The 20,000-nt window shown below is 45.9% G+C and overlaps 1 protein-coding gene across 5 annotated transcripts in view; it reads left to right on the top strand.

The window, feature by feature from the left end:
* Window positions 1-1,438: 1,438 nt before the first annotated feature.
* LOC134459870 (mitogen-activated protein kinase kinase kinase kinase 4-like) overlaps window positions 1,439-20,000 on the top strand; it is a 113,059-nt gene continuing 94,497 nt past the window's right edge. For all 5 annotated transcript variants that reach the window (XM_063212349.1, XM_063212350.1, XM_063212351.1 and 2 more), the window contains exons 1-2: window positions 1,439-1,962; window positions 2,312-2,377. In XM_063212349.1, coding sequence (XP_063068419.1) covers window positions 1,906-1,962; window positions 2,312-2,377 — 123 coding nt within the window. In that variant the 5' untranslated portion in view covers window positions 1,439-1,905. The remainder of the gene's footprint in view (window positions 1,963-2,311; window positions 2,378-20,000) is intronic.

Raw genomic sequence — 20,000 nt, forward strand, 5'->3', positions numbered from 1 at the left:
TCTCTCTCTCTCTCTCTCTCTCTCTCTCTCTCACTCTCTCTCTCTCTCTCTCTCTCTCTCTCTCTCTCTCTCTCTCTCTCTCTCTCTCTGTCTTTCTCTCTCTCTCTCTCTCTCTCTCTCTCTCTCTCTCTCTCTCTCTCTCTGCTCCGTGCCAGCTGAACAAAATACAACAATGGCATTATTGCATCATTAACATGTTGAGTAATGCTGTAAGAGGTGGGAGACGCTAAAAGTGTGCGAGAAGAACTTTCTTGTGCCCTTGGCTCGGCTCAGTGTTGTTCAGTGCTGCTGTTCATGTGTGGTTCATGATGACATACCTTTTCGCATTAAGGTGTGTGAGACAGGTGACTCACTTTTATGAGAACGGTTCCACATGACTCAACATCAATGCCCTTAATCTCGATATCCTGTCTCTGGCTTATACTCGGTTCCATGTGAGCAGTCTTCCAAATGAAGCTATATGGTCAAGTCTCCTTATCTGTAGTGTAGGCTACGGACAAAGGGACGAAAAGAGAATCAAATCAAATACATGACATAAATGTCAATGTTTGTGGGCTACTTCAGGGTAACAGGCTGTAGACTTCTAGGATTCCTAGGGTTTCCAGGAAAAAGTGTTACTATAGTTATTACTAGGCCTATTGCCTTTACATGAAACATTAGAAATAATACCAAAATGACAGGGAGGAACAGCAACAGGAATGTGTCAACATCCCATCAACGACACCATAGCAGCCTCATCTTTTGTTTGTTGACAGTATTGCTGACATTTAAAAGTATCACCATAGGTCAGACAGAGCTATAGGCCTACGGTCTATTCTGACTTCAACCAAACCGGTCTGTCTTGACAGGCTGCTGATGAGTCAGGAGACGCACCTTCAACCGGCTAAAAGACAGTTAGACCGGCAACTTCCAAACTCCCTGAAGCAACACAGAGTTAGGAGTCACTGTTAATGTGGTGGGTAGCCTACGGGGCCCGGGCCCACACAGTTGGGCCCCAAGTGTGTGCATTTTGATTATCTGTGGGCTATAAAATGTCATGATTCCTGGACAGGAAAATAGATCTTATTATGAAATTGGAAAGTGTGCTGGGTGTCTTACCTAACTGTTACACACAGTCACTCACTGTATTCCTGCATTTCAGTATGTTGCTCTCCACAGTCACTGGCAAAACCTGCAACAACTGACTATTTGACTGACAGCACTGACCACACACAAGACAGGGGCCATGTTCATCATCAGACTCTGCATATTGTTTACATATATCAGAACAACTGTGAAGAGAATAATTACAACGAGTCAGACAAATGAATAAAGCATTTTCTGTGTTCTCTCTGTATTTGCTGGTGAGTAGCCAGTCTGCCTCAGACCAATTGTTTCCCTGCCACACCCAATCATTAGAGCCTCTGATAGTGATAGCCTCACGTGCGCATGTCCGAGATCCAAGCGGCAGCTCGAGCTCGGCTCTCGACGCGGCGTGGTGGATCTAACTGATATTTGAGGTCAATTTGCTTTGTAGTCTGTGCTGAAGTATGACTCGAACTCATTCCTAAACTCCTTTCTCCTCTCCACTCCTTTTTTACGTACCCCATGTCTACTCCCCCTTGCTCTGTTGCTACGTCGAGGCCCTGCCCTTTCTGTGTGATTCCGCCGACCGGCTTCCTGTGTTTGTGCGACTTCAAGCTCGATCTTGCGGGGAGAGAATCGGGACCCAAGGCTAGGCTAGCCTGCCACCTCAACATGGAGTAGTTTTGTCTCGACAACAAAAGTAGAGCATTGCCGTGAATCATCATCGGCACTTTTTACACTGTCGAAGGAGCGGCCGCAAATGAGGAGAGACGGCTTCGAGCATACCCTGACAGTGTAACGGAAGGATAGACATTTCGATTTTTATTTATTATTAAAAAGATGGCGAACGACTCCCCGGCTAAAAGTCTGGTAGACATAGATCTCTCCTCACTGCGGGTGAGTATCGGGAGAGGGGGGTTACAAGGTTTACCAACACGTAGTTGTGTTTTATCTGGTTGATCGAATATCTGTTTACTTCAAACCAAAGCCAACACTGTTGTGTGTATCTTCGAGCAAGTCTATGAACAATGTATTTGTCACTATTTTGACGAAGAGAGTGCTACCGCCGCCGAGTTGTGAGCTTTCCTTTGTTTGCAATGCATTGGCATGTGTATGCGACGAGAGCAACAGCTGCGTTTAACGTTATCTTTGCCCAGCTTAAGTTCCCATTTACTGTCCAATCTTTTGCATTTTTCTGATCTGATTTGAAACATTTCGGTAAATCTCAACATTTCTTTGTTTGCAGGACCCTGCCGGGATTTTTGAATTGGTGGAAGTAGTAGGAAATGGAACCTATGGACAAGTATACAAGGTTGGTTCCTCTTGGCCAAGTTTCTCTGCTTCCCAGTTTTATATTATGTGCCCCATGACATGTGCTGGAAACACAAACGATTTCTAGGATTTCACCATGCACCTTTCGGATCTGCAATATAACCCGATGTTCAAGGATCTAGAATGGCTTTGATGTTGAAACTGTTCAAGTAAACGTTTTTAAGAGTTGGCAGATTGTTTTGCCGTCCCCCCTTTGTACAAGTCCAGCCTTTATAACCATGTTATTCATAGCCATTCTTGGCCATTTATATGAATTTAGAGCGTTACAGCTTAAGTGTCAACAGGCTGGATTTAACGAGAAAGAATTATAGGCAGCTGGATTTGTTCTAATCTGCCGCGAAATTGTCTTTTGTCCGTCTGGTTAGAACTGATGTCACTTCTTTGCCTGTTATTGATGGGGAATTGTATGTTCATTTCATCAAAGGCGGACTATAATGCTAGCCATTACACATGTCTACCACTCAGATTGTCAAGGGTACAGCTCATAGTAGTTGTGGCATACCACCTCATCACATCCTGTTTTGAAGCGTTATCTTGGGAAATGGGTGTTATCACAAGGAAATATTACTAAACCCAGCCTCCCTTACAGATCGGATGCACAATGACTCACAAGTTGGCCTTTAAATCGTGGCTGGTTAAAACATTCTGAGTAGTAATTCTGAGGGTGACCCAAAGATGTATTGGCACATAACATTTTAGCGTATGCTTAAATGCATGGGCACAGTCAATACTAAGCACCATCCCCAAAGAACATGTGTGTTGTTCCTTTATTGCATTGTTGACAATGTAAGCATTTTATTCCTCCGTCCTACTATTGTAACCCATGATCTGCTGGGGAGAGATAAGACGGCGGCAGCAGCAGCTCTGCTTGTGTAGACGACTGGAGAGAAGGCCACATGCTTAGGAAGTGGATCCAGCCAGCCTTTTAACAGAAAGCATGCTATTTTCAACTTCCGTTGTTGCCATTTACCTTTCACACGCCCATGACACTCTACATATTCATTCATAGTCTTATTCATAGCAATGCTCCACTGTACATACAGTGCACATAACCTTGTTATTGATAGCAGTGTTCCATTGCACATACCTAGCCCTTCTGTAGAACGGCAGTTGCAGTACTGACTGAAGTAGAGTAGATATACTTCATCAACCCCTGAAGCAATGAAAGCTGTCCAGCAGTGTATACACCATATACAACTTTCACACGTTTAACATACATTGATCATGCCACATTTACACCGCAAGATTCCACTGTATACATAGCCCTAGTCTACTGCTTGTGGTCGCACTGGGCCTACTGCTTGCACTGTGCTTCTGTGGATACATACGCAGACTTACTGCTTCTAAAGGTGATTATACACAGGGAAACATGTTTGACCACTGTTTCTGGGCAACTTCGGGAAAGATGTTGTTTATACTGTATATCTCCGTAACACTTTGGACAACTTGGAAAAACAGAAAACTTTTTATTTTCATTCCGTCCGTGAACTAGGAGCCATTCATGTTGTTGCCTTGGATATTTCTCAAAGTTACCCTGTGCATTATTACCTTAACTGGGAGAGTGTGGGACAGAGTTGGCGGTGATTTCCTCCACTGTCAAGTTGTCTTGGATTTACAGTAGCTCTGAGTTTCAGCAGTAGTAGTATAGTTGTGCTGTCAGGTGTGTCAGCTCAGACCTGAGCCAGTGTGTTTGGTTAGTGATCATGCGTTAAGCTGAAAAAAATGGTCAAGTGCCTTTTTTATGAAGAGGGTACCTGAGAGAAGCTGTTCTCGTCTGTTATCGCAGTGTTGTCCTGCAGCAATGTCAGGTGAAGTGTGCCGTGATGACACTTGTGAGAGTGTGTTTGAGAGTGCTACACTGTAGATTTGTTTGGAGAAAGATGTGTATCAGACTGCTGAGACAAAATACAACACAAGGGCTCACTTTGCTACTTGAGAAAAAGCGAGACATTCTCTTGATAGTCTCTTTTTGTCGTCTTAAAGAGCCTAGCGTGGAGAAAAAAATATAATCATTTTCCTAACGCTTACTCAACTAATCTGTCTTGAGAAGGCTGGTAGGGACGGGTATGACCTGGGCTGAAAAAGCCCATCTGATGGAAAACCGGCAAGCATGCCATCTTCCCCTTATGAACAGATGGCCACTTGGACATCTACAGAGAATTATCTCTCTCTCTTCCTCTCCTCCTCCTCCTCATCTCTCTCTCTCTCTCTCTTTCTCTTTCTCTCTCTCTCTCTCTCTCTCTCTCTCTCTCTCTCTCTCTCTCTCTCTCTCTCTCTCCCATTTGTCAAGCAAACTGTTACAAAGATGTTACACTTTATATATTGTGTACTTGTGACACTATTTACAATGACTATTTAGGAGCAAATGAGAGAATTGTTTTTCTCATGAACTGAGTATCCAGTTTCCAATGAAGAATCCTCTCTGGCTTAACAAACTTGTTGAGTTTGTGGGGGAGAAAGAAACACATTTCTAGTTTGTTTTGTGCCCTTAGTGAAATGCGCCAAATGTTACAATGAATATTACTGTAAAATGTGCATTCAAGGAATGACTTCTCGAAATATGTAACCAATTTAACTTAATTTCTTCCAGATTAGGTGAGTGGATTGGGTTCGTGCTGGCTTTGGTATGCAGCAATCAGCCAGCCCAGCAGTGACATGATGACATTTTTTTTTACATTAATGTTGACTCATTATTTCATTCACATGGAGACGGTTTGGGTCTGTCAGTATGCAGAGTGTCCCTTTGCATGGAAGGCGAGGAATGAGTTCTTTATTATTATGTATTTCTTTATTCCCAATGTGATGTTTTCGTAATTGAGGGCCCCTTCTCTTGGGCTGCTGCAGCGAAGTTGGACTGGCTCGCTGGCAACATGTCCAAGTAAACGACTTTGCCAGAGGAGCTGTTCATTTCAATCAAGGCGCACACACACACACACACAAGCACACACACACACACACCCTTTCCCTTAGTCTTTTGCAGAGATTGTGTGTGTTGTGTTGTGAGTGAGAGAAACAGTGCTCATCTGTCTGGTCTTGTTTGATTGGCCTGTGCATCTGGACTCTTCCCCTCGTCGACCAATGGTCAGACAGGGCAGTGGCTGGCGTTGCTGACTGGCTGAGCGGCAGCTGTGAGCTGGTTCAGTTTGAAGGGGGCGGGTGGGTGGCTGGTGAGTGGAGTGGGAGGGTTTCATTACAAAGGTGTTTTTGTTTGGCTTTCTGTGGCACTTTTGGCCCTGCCGCTCAGTCCAAAGGGGAGGGGAGGGGAGGAGAGGAGAGGGGGAGAAAGGCTGGGCCTGTCTCTCTGTCTGTCTGTGCTTGCTCTCTCTCTCTCTCCCTCTCTCTCCCTCCCTCTCTCTCTCTCTCTCTCTCTCTCTCTCTCTCTCTCTCTCTCTGGCTGGCTGTAAATGGGCCGAATTATCCAAACGTCCGTTGAGTTTCAACCGACTGAAATGCTTCGTGTGTTTGGTTGTGAACAAGTCCTTTTCCTGGTTTACTGTCAGTGTTTTACTGTTGCTGAGCTATGTTGTGTGCCTGCCCTGAACAGAGGTCGGGGCTTATTTGGTTTGTAAATAAGTGTTATTTGAGGGTTTTTCCATTCTCTTGCAAATATTCTCTTTCTATCGACGACCTCCTTTTGTGTCAGGCAGCCGCTATGGTCCACTCTAGCCAAGGTGCACTGTATAGCAATATGCCGCCTGTTGTTTACTATAAGTTGACCTGCCATTTTAAGTTTCGCTCCTGTCCTCTGCAGTAGATGCTGGCCCTTGTACATGGTTTTTGTGCACGTGTGTGCAGATGTCGAGATGTAAAGTCAAAGTTCACACAATTCAGCAGTACCGATGAACTTTCACGTTAAAGCCGCAATAAGTACATTTTCCTCTGTGGGTGCCCTTTAGTCAAAAGTGCTGGGTGTACTTGTCAATCTAACTGTATAGAGAGATGACCTTCCCCTCTAAAACTAGTACGTTAAGAAAGCCGTTTGTAGCCAGTAGTGGGTGGCAATCTGAATTCGTAAGTGTTTTCGACCTACAATTACAAGTGGTGAACCGCTGCAATGATTTTGGAAAGGGTTTTTTTTTTTTTTTTTAAACGATTGAAAGATCTGGCCTACTTGATGATAGAGGACAAGCGTATACTTTTACCTCTCTCTGGGCATTCTTGGATGCCTTCCTACATCGGGTTGTCCTGAGCAAGAGACTGGTCCCTGACGGAGAGAGGTTTTTTTGTACACTAAGTAGGACTCTGTGGACAGACAACATTGTAGTGTCTGAAAGAACAGCAAGCGAACAAGGGTTGTGCTGACGGTGGGTCTTCGGCCTTTGTGTGCGAGAGTGGGGAGAGAGACCACACACACAGATTACCTCACCCACATGGACGTCGTGCCCTTCCCCTCGCCTTTTCCTATCACCAAAAAAAGCTTTTCATCAGTTTTTCCATTCCCTCTCTTTCTATTTCTCTCTCAGCTGTGGTGTTTTAGAGGACATATGAGAGAACCATCTCTGTTTTCCTATTTTATTTCGTTTTTGTGGCGGCTTCTTGTGGCGCTTTTTTTTTTGCTTCTTGTTCGGTGTCTTTGTCTTGCTTTACATGACTCATACATTATCGCCCCCACCTGTGGGCCTGGTGGTATTTTTCCACATAACCCAGAGTCAACAGAAGCTTGATGTCTCACCTCAAGACTTAAGCCTTGATTACATGTGTATGGATATTTTTGAAAACTGATATTTTTTTTTTATCCTTTTAAATATTTTGATCCCATTTGCACAGCATGTGGATCACCATTGTGACAGGTGCGTTGTAGAAAAAAAGAAAAATATCCAGTTTAGGGAGCTAGAACTCCATCTACATTATGTGTAAATAAAAGGCCCAAACAGATGTGTTTACATTGAAATATCCACGTTATAACAGGGTCATAACTTTGCAGATTTCCAATCTACCCTGTTAAGCAGTGTCTCCCCCCCGCCCTTCCTAGCTTTTTTAGTGTTTTTTTTTAAGTCTGCCCTATACATCACGGAAGAGTTTGTGGTGCTGAAGCCTTTGCTGATTCGGATTGTCACAGTGCTTTATGTTTATGGCTGGCTGGCAGCGGGAGTTCAAGAGTGTGGGTGTGCAGCAGAACACGGGGTATGGTACGCGCAAGAGGGAAGAGGGAAATTAGTTAAACACACTGCCTCCCTTAATGGACATGCCAATTTTCAATATGGGCCATCGCTCATCCTGAAGTCTTGCTCGAACATCGCCAGACTATGTTTGTTAGCTTTAGCTGCCGTCTTAGCTCTGTCTGCTCTGAACCCATATGGACGGCACACCTAAGACTAACGGTCGTTTGTGCTATGCTGGTGCTGCATTAGCTTCCCTGCTAAAAATCCACACATCTTCAGTCGTTTGCAAAAGTAGTGAACCAGAAGGGGAAACTCCCAAAACAATGTAGCTTGCACTCAATGTAGTGAACTCGTTCAGCACACAGCCTAGTATCTAACGCCTTTGGTCTGTCCGTACAGTTACATCCTATTTAGTGCAGTACTATGCAGTGAATGAGTGGAAACATTTAGATGAAACCACAAGTAAGCTGGTCTCTATTGAAGTTCATTGAGGAGAAGGACGTGGAGATCCCGGCAAAGCTCATATAATAAAACAACTGAACTCCTATTCTCCTTAAAGCCACTTCCTGGACATCATTAGGACCTGATTGGGAGCAAACTCTGGATCTCTGAGTCTTCACCAGCACAATCAATGGGTTTGTTCGTGATGAAGCAGTGATGGTTCAATGCATCAAATTGGCAAAAATTCTAACCAAATGCATCAAGCTGCCTAGCAAGAGCATCACTGCTTCATCACGAACGAGCCCATTTGTCCCAAGTGGGTGCCGATTGGATCTGAGAGTCCCCTCGAATAATTGCCTCAGAGGGCAATTGAAGAATGAATAAATGTATATATTTATACATTTGTAAATGTATATATTTTATTCACCATGGGTTTGTTGGCTGCCTTCAGTCGGTTTACAATCCCGCCTACATGCATGCATGTGGAGCTGCAGATCCGTGTGCGAGTCAGTCCTTCTCCTGCAGTCCTTAACTTGGCGGCCAGCCTTGTGACAGGAGGACAAGGATGGACTCGCACCCTCTGTGTAGTGGGGTGTGTTGGCCTTGGCTCAGGAAAAAAACGAGAGGAGAAGGAGGTCTGCAAGGTCTAGGAGTGGCCGAGTCTGAGCTGAGGGATGTTCCCTTTTTACGGGCAACATGGCTTTGTCTAGTGAGATGCAGAATTTCTTTGCAATTCGTTTTCTGGTTAGGGAGAGAGTCTTTGTCTTTTTATTCTTTATTCTTTTATTCTGCCTTTGTCTCTTTTGCTCTCTCTCTCTGTTTCTGTCTCTCTCTGTCTCTGTCGAGGGTTTGCCTTGCTGTTGCTCTCAGGAGTGTTTTGTGCCCATGATGCAAGCTGATGGCTCACAAGTGCAAGCCCGGTCGGAGGTAATTTAGGGGGTGTCTAAAAAGTGCTCTGTGCAGTTCGAGACACACAGACACACACACAGACACACACACACACACAGTTTTCATGGCTGCACTTCTTTCCTCAGTGTGATCAGCCTCAGCAATCTCTCTCTGACTGACTCCTGATTGTATTGATTTTGCTCTTGCACATGTCTGTTGTAAGAGCCAGTAATTAAGACACAGCCTAGGCTGAGCACAGGCTATGCAACTAAAGCCTGGCTCAAACTACACCATTATCGGCCCGATTCTCGGCTGAAAACCCCCCTTACGACAATCGGTGGAACGTTACCCCCCCAGGACCATCGCAAGCGATTGTCGGCAAAGATTTCCTCGTCGTATGCGACGTTCTAAGATAGAACTTTGGCAGCTCAAAGAGTCTCCGATTGAAAATTGTAGAAATCAAACACTGTTTGATATTTGCGACTGGAAATAAAACGTCGGGCATTGTCTCGGTGGCTGCGAGCAGCGATAAGATTGACAGTTGCGATTCTCTTCTAGTGTGCGGCGCACCTCGACGTCAAAATTGGACACACAATCGTTAGTCATGTAGTTTGAGCCTGGCTTAACAGGCACCAGACACTGGCCTGATAACGGCAGTGTGTGCATTGTGTTCAAGATCTTGAGGACATTGATTCAGATGTATATTCAGAGGCCATTCAGCACTGCATTTTGTACATTTTTTTTATGTTTTCAAGGCATCTGACACGGACAGACACAAACACACAATACTGATTGGATTATACTAGCTAGCTTATGATGCATTCAGTATTCGAACACTGATAAGGCATCCACAGAGACCAAATTGTGAGATCGTGATTGCGTGGATGGCGTGCTTCACTTGGTATGGAGGTGGCAGAGAAGATGACATGCTTTCAGTGGGTGAACAGGAATGGTAATGCAATCTCCCAGAGAGCTAATGCTAAGATAGGGCATAGGTGGTGTACTTCCCCCAGTGTGGGTGTGAACGTGTATGTGGTGTGCCTCACTTGGTATTGTTGTAGGTTGCAGAAAAGATAACACGTATACAGTGGGTGAATCTCGAAAAGCTGGACATCCCTCGTGATCTAAGGGTGTGTGTGCTTCACATGCTGTTATGGAGGTGGCATAGAAGATGGCATACATTCAGTGGGCGAACCTTGAACAGTGAGACATGCCCAGATATCAAGCAGTGAGATCTCTGCTCTATCCTCTAGAGCAGTGGTTCTCAAACTTTTTAGAACAAACCCCCCCTTGGCCTCATCACTAGCCCCTCAACACCCCCTTGACCTCACCATAAGCATGACAACGCCCCCCTTAGTATTAACAAAAGAAATGGACTATGGCCCAATGGCAACTAAGCACTGCCCCCTCTCAGCTGTATCCTTCTCAAACCCCTCACCCCTAGAGCTCTCCAACGCCCCCTGGGGGGCTTTACCGCCCCCGTTGAGAAACACTGCTCTAGAGTAAGAGCAGGGTGTAGGTGCTGGTGGCGTAATTCCCTCGGCGTGGGTGTGGAAGGTGTGCTTCAAGTCAGTATTATGGAGGTGGCAGGAAGATGGCATACAATTAGTGAACCTTGAACTATGAATAGTATGGGAGCCAGCCCCAGGGATCACGCAGTAAGATCTCTGCTTCATCGTAGCAGAGAGTGGATGGTGTGGTGTGCTTCCCTGTGAAGTGTGTTACTTGGGGTGGCAGCGAAGATGACGTGCATTCAGTGGGTGAACTTGAATGTTAAAGCTCCCCTGAAGATGAATCAATGAGATTTGTTCTCATCCTCCTGGAGGAGTATAGTGCGGTATCTGCGGATGGTGTGTGTCATATTATTGGGGTGAGGGAGAAAATGACATGCATTCTGTGGGTGAAACCTGAACGATAAGGCTTTCCTTGAGATCAAACATGAGATGAAGGCTAAGTTACATCTTCTATTAGTCAAAGCAGTTGGCTTATTATTGTCTTGTATACTGTATTGTACAATTGTACTTTTAGATGATGTATATGTTTTATTAGAGTAGGTAGCCTGATCAGGGACTGAGGTTGCAAATTAGCTATCTAGCTATAAACCTTCCATGTATTCACATCTGCAAGTTGTGTCATGGCTCTGCCATGTCATGTTTGTAACAATGTGCACTGCATTGTCCCTGCCAAATAAACTACAAATAAATAGAAAAAGCAGTGCTTGTGTATGGTATGCTTCAGTGGGTATTATTGGGATGACAGAGAAGATGACATCCATTTAGTGTAGGGATGCAAATTATCGATTAATTCATTAATCATTAGTTGATAGCCTTATCGATCGACTTACGATTAATTGATAAGCGGCGTTTTCCCCCCGAAATGTCAATGTTTCTCCGAAAAAAATTTTTAAAATTAAAAATGTAGATAAAATACCACATTTCAATTAGCTCTTTTTCAATTCTTTAATCCAAAGGTGTTTTAAATATTCCCACTATTCACACCCCTCCTCACACACACTCTTCACATGCCCATTTCACCTGGGTCACTTGTTGGTTGAATTGTCAATTCATTGCGAATAATGTTTTTTAATCGATTAATGCATTGTTCGATTAAAGTCGATTAATCGATTAATTGTTTGCATCCCTAATTTAGTGGGTGAACATGAGCAGCAGATGAAGCAACGAGGTTTGGGCTCGGACAGTCCTCCATTCAGGGGCACAACTGTGCTCGTCTTTGAGTATTTAATAATGGGTTTAATAAACGAAATATACGGACCTGTAGACTAGCGTTGTTCACGCGCAACATGCCGAAAACGTGTTGTGTTGCCGGAAGTTCAAATAATATGGCCAAACAGCCGTGGCTGAAGCATGGACTGTCTTCATTTAGACAAGCCAATGTAGCATGTAAGTTGATGAGACATTTGGTTTGTTTTCACCCATAAAGGGGCGTAACGCACATTTAGGAGCAAAGTACCCGGATGGCCGTTCATGAGTATTGGGGTGGCCGAGTGTGAAGGCACTTTGCTTTAGAGGACTTCATCACGCTGGCCAGGAACCAGCTGGCACCAGTCACTGGAGAAAAAGACTCCACTCAGCAAAGTAATGATTAGAGTGGAGGGAAAAGAGCAATGAATTATTAGGACACCTCCCCTGTCTCCTCCATATCTCTCTGGTGGGGCGGGTGGCAGGGAGTTTAGTCAGTCAGCCGTGGCCTTTTATAGTCGATCCATGGGCCTGGGTATGGAGAGGCACAAATGCACACATGCACTCTTTCTGTTTGTCTTTCTCTCTCTCTCTCTCTCTCTCTCTCTCTCTCTCTCTCTCTCTCTCTCTCTCTCTCTCTCTCTCTCTCTCTCTCTTGCTTCTCAGGGGTTGTGCCAAGAGTTTCTCATCATACACTCTCTGCCCTCTGGGTTTGATTGTGTGTCAGGGAATGAAAGAAAAGATTCTCTCTGACGCACGCACGCACGCATGCACACATTTTTCTGACATGCGTGGGAAAACACAATATTTCCCACTTTTTTTGTTTCTGATTCCATCTCTCTTTTTCCGTTGCTTTGTCTAGGACAGTTTGTCTCTCGGTTCGGTTTCCTTTTTTGTGCGCACATTTCTCCTTCCTCTTTCCCCCTGGCTCTTGACTCTTGTGGCAGAACTTTTAACTGCCAGTGCCAGCGCTTACTCAGCCTGACTTTTATGTAGTCAGAGCATGACTGTGTGCCTGTGTAACTTGGGACATGTTCGTCTGTGTGTGTGCGCGACGCGTGCATACTGTAGAGTAGGGCTGGGTAAAATAATCGAGTTAATCGATAATCGATCGAATCGAATCGAAATTCACATAATCGATTCACAGGGCACAAAATCGATTTTTTGGTTCTTTTTCTTTTTGTTCTTTTTGTTTAATTTAGGTCTATGGAAAATACCCAGTAGGTATTAGTCAATTAGGCCTAGGCCTACTTATTACAAATTAGCAATCTGTTAACACTGTCAAGCCACAGCCCTTTGACATTTTTATATAATAAAAATAGGCAACAGCATATTTTCGGGGAAATTCTGGCACCAAGAAGGGAATGGATTGAATCGATTCGGAATGAATTGAATCGAATCGAATTGAATCGTGATTAATCGATTCAAATCCCTAAGAATCTAAATCGAATCGATACAGGAACATGGCTGCGATACCCAGCCCTACTGTAGAGCTCTGTTTCCGTGCACATGTACTGGAGAGAACTCCAGTCCAGGTACCGTACCACGCAGACGTTGTGCCGTAAATAACTTGACCCAGTTTCGTCATGTGGGCCCAGGCTTCCCGGCCTCTCCTGTCCTGGGCAGGCAGGCAGGCAGGCACCCCACAGGTTGGGCCTGTTTCGCCTGGGGCCAGGCTTCCCGGCCTCTCCTGTCCTGGGCAGGCAGGCAGGCAGGCACCCCACAGGTTGGGCCTGTTTCGCCTGGGGCCAGGCGGCACGTGTTCTGTAAGAGCCAGTGCCATGTTCCAGGCCAACCAATATACGTCGACGATTAGCCGACCGATATATCAGTCTACCTCTACGACTCACCCTTTTTGCATACCTTTCCGCAGGTGTAGACGATGCCAACCACCAGGGCTCTAGATTAACATCCTTCAACCGGCCAAATGCTGGTGAAATGTCACTTTGGCTGGTAGAAAAGATCACTTTACTAGCCACTCGACCCATTAGTGAGTTTGTGTTTGGCTAGTCCGATTTAAATCTACTAGCCATTTTGACTGGTGGTGAAAAAAGTTAATGTAGGGCCTAGGGCTGGGAATCGATCCAAATTTCCTGGATCGATTCGATTCCGATCCAGAAGGTCACAATCCGATTCGATCCACGATCCGATTCAATTCGATTCGATATCGATCTTCTGTATTGCTGGGTTGTCACTTTAACCCATTTATGCCTAGAATCCTAAGACCAGTTATAAAAACCTAAATATCTCAGCCTTTGATGCCCACACAAACGTGAAATAGTGGGCATATAGCCTACATGAATGTGGATGAGAGCTACAGGATGTGGTTGAGGAATAGCGCCTATAATCATCTGCAAAAGATCGATCCACAAAGTTGTGAATCGATATTGCACTTTTCGAACGTGAATCGATATTGGATCGCAGATCGATCTTTTGAACCCAGCCCTAGTAGGGCCCTGTTGCCAACGATGCGTCACCCAGCCTGTCCCTTTACTTACCCGTAAGGTCTCTTAGCATGGCTGAATCCTCTCCCTACAGGATATTGTAGAAGAATCAAGAATTTATTGTCATTGTCAAAAAGGCAACAAAATTGTGAAGAAGCTATACTATGTAATTTCAAATTCTTTGTATGACCAGTGCATGTAAAGAAATTGACAATAAAACCTACTTGACTTGACTTGCTATGCTACGCTACTATGCAACTCTGACAGTAGCCGCCACGTTGTCGCTACATAAATGTCCTTTATCACGTTGTGGTCTGCCTTTCCCAGACATGTCTGGATCGCAACGTTGACCAGGTGTTAGTCCACCTTTTCCCGCCTTGGTGTCCTGTCCTGAAGCGTGAAAGTGAAACCGGTACAGCAGCAGACTGACCAATCAGCAGGCTAGCAGTGGTAGTCCAGTGACATGAGTCAGACAGCACACAGTCCCTCAATGGGGGTCTGCAGCACTCTGCAGTATAGCATCCTCTTAGCACAAGCTGCCTAATGCTGTCTAATACGCTGGCCATATGGAGGGCCGACTCCCGGGGGTGTGTGTATGTGTGTATGTGTGTATGTGTGGCTGTGTGTGGCGCTGTGTGTGTGTGTGTGTGTGTGTGTGTGTGTGTGTGTGTGTGTGTGTGTGTGTGTGTGTGTGTGTGTGTGTGTGTGTGTGTGTGTGTGTGTGTGTGTGTGTGTGTGTGTGTGGCTGTGTGTGTAGATGAGTGAGTGAGTGAGTGGGGGGATGTTAGAGCCTAGAGGCTTCACAACTCTACAGCCTACAATACCAGCCTGACAGACAGGCTTTGGAGCTGCAGAGTCTGGCCTGTCCTGGCTTGGCTGTAGTCAAACACTACTCGGATAGCCTGCCATAGCAACAAGCCATGGACGGCCACGTTGTCCCCTACCGACCTTGGTTGCTCACATGGCTGTTTCAGGAAAGCCACTGCTGTGTCTCTCTCGGTACATGTTTTTTGGCAATTGCTGCGTCAGGCATGACCTAATGCTGAAGGAGGAGATCTGAAATCAGAAGGTTGCAGATCTAAGTCACATCCATAGCTGACGTTTCCCTGCAATAACTAAAATGCTTTGGATAAAAGGGTCAGCTAAGTGTAATATTGTGTGTGTGTGTGTCTGTGTCTGTGTGTGTGTGTCTGTGTGTGTCTGTGTCTGTGTCTGTGTCTGTGTCTGTGTGTGTGTGTCTGTGTGTCCGTGTCCATGTCCAGTCAGTGATTTGGTGAGTAGATGCCAACTCCTGTCTCTCAGTCCTCCCTCCGTGGCTGGATTAAAAGAGCTGGACGATTTGAACCCCAGCGCACACCCAAACCCACTCCATCTAAACTAGAAAGTCAAAAACGAGCCGTGGGCCATAAAACGGCAATCTGACACTGGGGCGAACCAGCGGCCGTAATTGGTGCAAAGGAAACGGGAAGGTTTTCATTGGCCCGCTCTCTCGCTTGCATGTGAGCTGGTTTTGAATGTGGAAGAGAAAAAGGAGGAAAAAAAGCAGGGGATGGAAAAGGGGAGGTTGGGGCTGGGGAGGAGGGACCATGGGGCCAAACATGAGTTGGGTTCTGTTTTGTTTTGAATCCAGCGAAACGGGAGAGGAGAGGGGGAGAAGAACGAGAGAGAATGAGAGAGTGAGAGGAAAAAAAACATGAAGTATGATCTCAGCTCTCTCCTGCGTTTCTTCAGCCCGTTTTCCCCCCATACAGAGAATATGACATGGTTCTTCTCTTCTGGCTGTTTTCTCTCCCCTTTTGTCCTCATGCTAGGCCCCTTGTACTGGCTAATCTGTTGAGCTAGCCACTCGCCTAGTAAGCTGACTGCACTCTTGCCTGCCAGTGGTCTGTTTCCCAAACAATAGCCCCAAATGCTGTAACATCATTGGCTGCTTTGTTGGTTGTAACACAAGTAAATTACCCATTGACAGACAATTTCATTACCAACTGTAACTGGGTAGCAACCATGGTGTTGGGGAAATGTTTGGCTGGTTAACAGACCGGCAGTGTCCAAAGACTTTTCTTTTATCATCATTTAACAACACATTAGTGCTGCTATTCTTATAAATGATGACAGTTTGATTGGTAAGATGAATGACGTGTAAAGATAAAAGTATGACATCAAAACAATAGCCAATACTAGCAGCAATACCTACATTATAAAACGTAGGCTAACTGCACACTTGACTGTTTAAGTGACTGGCAGAGGCAGGCCCAGCTTTAGCCCTTCGTTACCAAATGTGGGTTGAGTCATCTGGTTCTAATCACTCAAAGGTCTCATTTATTGTCAAGGAATGCTCTTCCTCTCTCTGTTGCTTCTCTCTCTCACTCTCTCTCCCCTTTTTCCCCTTCGCATGGCTTTGTCTTTTTTCTTTTAGCCTACTCATTTTCTCTCTCTCTCTGCTTCTCCCTCTATCTCTGTCTTTCTCAGTCTCTTTTGCTCTTTAACTTCATATGCGATTTTTCTCTTCTCTCTCCTCTCTATCTCTCTCTCTCTCTCTCTCTCTCTCTCTCTCTCTCTCTCTCTCTCTCTCTCTCTCTCTCTCTCTCTCTCCTTTGCCTGCCTTCGTTTGTGTGTGTGTGTTGCTCACTCACTGCAACCCCCCACAGGGCAGTCAGCAGGCCTGTTCTCTCCCCAGAGCTTGCCTGGGCTGATGGTGCTTTTCTCAGGCACGGCATGCTAAGCTAGGCTCCCTCTAGCCCGGAGGCTCCAAGGCTCCAGGCCAGGCAAGCAAGTAAGCAAGCATGGAAAGGGAAAGGAAAGGAAAGGAAGGGAAGGGTTAGTTCCTCAGCCGGCAGTCAGATGTGAGCTGTGGTGAAGAAGGGAGCGGTTATATCTCTACCCCCCACCCCCCTCCCCCAACCCACTACCCTCATCAACCGTCATTTGCGTTCGGTTTGGGGCTGTTTACTTTTGAATTACTTCCTACACACATGCTCTGTTGGCAAGGGTGCTGAGCGAAGCAGTTCTCTTGCTTTGGGCTTTACCCTCCACCAACGACACAGTCTTGTGTGTTTTTAAAGATATATATTCTTTTCTTTTTCTACTTGTGAAGTAGGCTAAATTCAGTGTGCAGTAACGCCTTGTAGAATAGGGACACGGCTTACTTTTTTTATTCCGTCACCTAGGTTCTAATAACTTTTCGACTAAGTGTAGGACACGTTTCAAAATTGAAATTCCCTGTGCTAACTATCCAACGGATCTTCATATCTTCCTTTGAACACTAGTTTGGTTCCATGTCAGAAAGATTACAAATTTGGACCGAAACCGAGAGAGAAAGAGAAAGAGTGAAGGGTATACTGTACATTTATGGTAAAGTGAGGGTTAAATAACAGCTTCCTTTGAGCACTTCTATGTATGGTTCTGTGTTAGACAAATTTGGACAGAAACTGTTCATTTGCCTGTAAACACAGAGAGAGAGGGGTGGGGGAGTAAGTGGGTTAGTGAGAGAGTGAGAGAGTGAGCGAGCGAGTGCGAGAGGGGGTTGGGGTGTGCATTTCTGGTAAAGTGAGGGTTAAATGGCTGGAGTTGTGGCTTTAAAATGTGCTATTTTTAGTGGTCTGAATGCTGTGTGGAACGGGGTTGTGGGTTAGCGTGCTGGCTGGGCTGGGCTGGGCGGCTGTAGCTACAGACACATGTGATTTTACCCTGTTGGGTGCCGACTGAACGCAAAAAAAATGCATTCATGCAACACAAGCAACCCAAGGCCCCCTCATACAGTACCACGACATGCCACACACGCTGAACTGACAACGCACTCATTAGTACACTCACACAAGTCAGCTTGCAACTCGCAGACAACCAGCCTAAGCATAACGCCTTCTTTGGCTTAATGGGTCCTCTTTGTTCCTACACACACACATACCAAAGAAGGTGGATCTAACAAGAAGCGTCATTTTGTTTCTTTTCCGGTATCCACTTTATGTCGGGTGAACGCCCCTTTAGGAGACCTTCGGTTAGGAGACCTTCGGAGTCCTGAGGTTGAGAATCAATGAAGTCCCCTTAGCGCTGTAGATGGCGGTAGCGCACGTCTTGCGCAAACACCTCAAAAAGAGAAGAAGTAGTAGGGGACAACGCCCCCTTAGGAGACCCAACTTGAGCACACGCTTTTGCATTGAGTGGGCGTGATTTGCGATATCTTGGTTTGATTCAGTTTTTTGCACATACTGTACGCCAGGGGTGAGGCACCTTTTTCATTTGATCGGCCACTTCACATTTTATAAAGTCCTCTGAGGGCTGGTCTATGAACACAAACAGGATTTCCTCCTGCACCTTCAGTAGGTCCCCTGAAAATATTACTCAATTGTATTGCAGATGTAAGAAGGCTCTACAAAATATATCAATTCATGTGAAACTGCATGACATTGAAATTATATCTAGGGCCAGTTAAGATGGCCTCACGGGCCGTAAACGGCTAGCCTGGGCGAAAAGCCGACTGTTGACTCCGTCAATCAGTCTGGCAAAAGCCATGAGGAATCCGTCTCCGTGGACGGTGGGAGAGTTCCAAACTCAAATTAAAACCCATATTGTGCCTGTTACGTTGTAGCGGCGCAAAAGCATAGAAATAACAAAACGAAAGTGTGAATACTGAATATAGTTGCCTTAACCAATCGGTAACGGAGCTCGCGGGTGAGTTCTATGTCACCACTCTCAACTGTTTGCTGATTGGCTAAACACTGAGGGAACCGAGCTTGAGGCTTTTGCCAGACGATGTGCGGAGCCAAAATCTTTGGGTGGAGTACAGAGGATGGCGTCGCCAGGCTAGTAAACGCACCCCCTGGCCATAGGATTCCCACCCATGCTGTACACTGCACACACACACACACACACACACACACACACACACACACACACACACACACACACACACACACACACACACACACACACACACACACACACACACACACACACGCACACACAGGCACAGGCTGCACATGTCTTGAGACTTGTCCTGTAACTGTACATCCTTCCGACTGACTGTGCTGTACAGTAGAGTGCTGTCGAACACGTGGCTTTCACTCTCATGATCTCTCTGTGTGTGGTTGTTGCAGTCTCATACTGTGCACACTGTTTCTCGTGCTCTGAACTTCTCTCCCTCTCTACTTCTCTCTCTCCCTCTCTCTCTCTCTCTCTCTCTCTCTCTCTCTCTCTCTCTCTATCTCTCTCTCTATCTCTCTACTTCTCTCTCTCCCTCTCTACTGCTCTCTACTTCTCTCTCTCTCTCTATCTCCCTCTCTCCCTCTCTACTTCTCTCTCTCCCCCCCCCTCTCTCTCTCTCTCTCTCTCTCTGTCTCTCTCTCTCTCTCTCTCTCTCTCTCTCTCTCTCTCTCTCTCTCTCTCTCTCTCTCCCTCTCTCCCTCTCTCCCTCTCTCCCTCTCTCCCTCTCTCCCTCTCTCTCTCTCTCTCTCTCTCTCTGTCTCTCTCTCTCTCTCTCTGTCTTCTCTCGTGGTGTCTCGCTGTGTCTCACTTAACGGCCTTCTCGGGGACTCTCTTGCGTTCTTTCTTTCTCTCTCTTGCCCTTTCTCGTGGTTTCACTGTGCCTTGTTCTTTGTCTTTCTTGACCTCACCCTCTCTCTCTCTCTCTCTCTCTCTCTCTCTCTTTCTCTCTCTCTTTTTCTCTCTCTCTCTCTCTCTCTCTCTCTCTCTCTCTCTCTCTCTCTCTCTCTCTCTCTCTCTCTCTCTGGTGGTTAAACTGCTGGGAGTGGTTGCAGGGGAGTGAGACAAGGACAGAGTTCAAATCTCTCTCTGGTTCTGCTCCAGCTAGGCTAGGCCCTCATTTCTGGATTAGCTGGCCTTGATTGGGTCACCCAAGTCTCCACCACTGCTACTGACCACTGACCAGCCTGTGGGAGATCCAGGAGAGGGGCTCCACAGAAGGCTGTGCATGTGTGTGTAGCGTGCCCGTATGTGTGCAGTGTGTGTTTGTTTTCAGTCTTTATGGAGGCCTGTGTGTTTATGTGTGTGTGTATGTTATGTAAAGGTGACCC

The sequence above is a fragment of the Engraulis encrasicolus genome, chromosome 12 (genome assembly GCF_034702125.1).
Source record: "Engraulis encrasicolus isolate BLACKSEA-1 chromosome 12, IST_EnEncr_1.0, whole genome shotgun sequence".
Classification (NCBI taxonomy): Eukaryota; Metazoa; Chordata; class Actinopteri; order Clupeiformes; family Engraulidae; genus Engraulis; species Engraulis encrasicolus.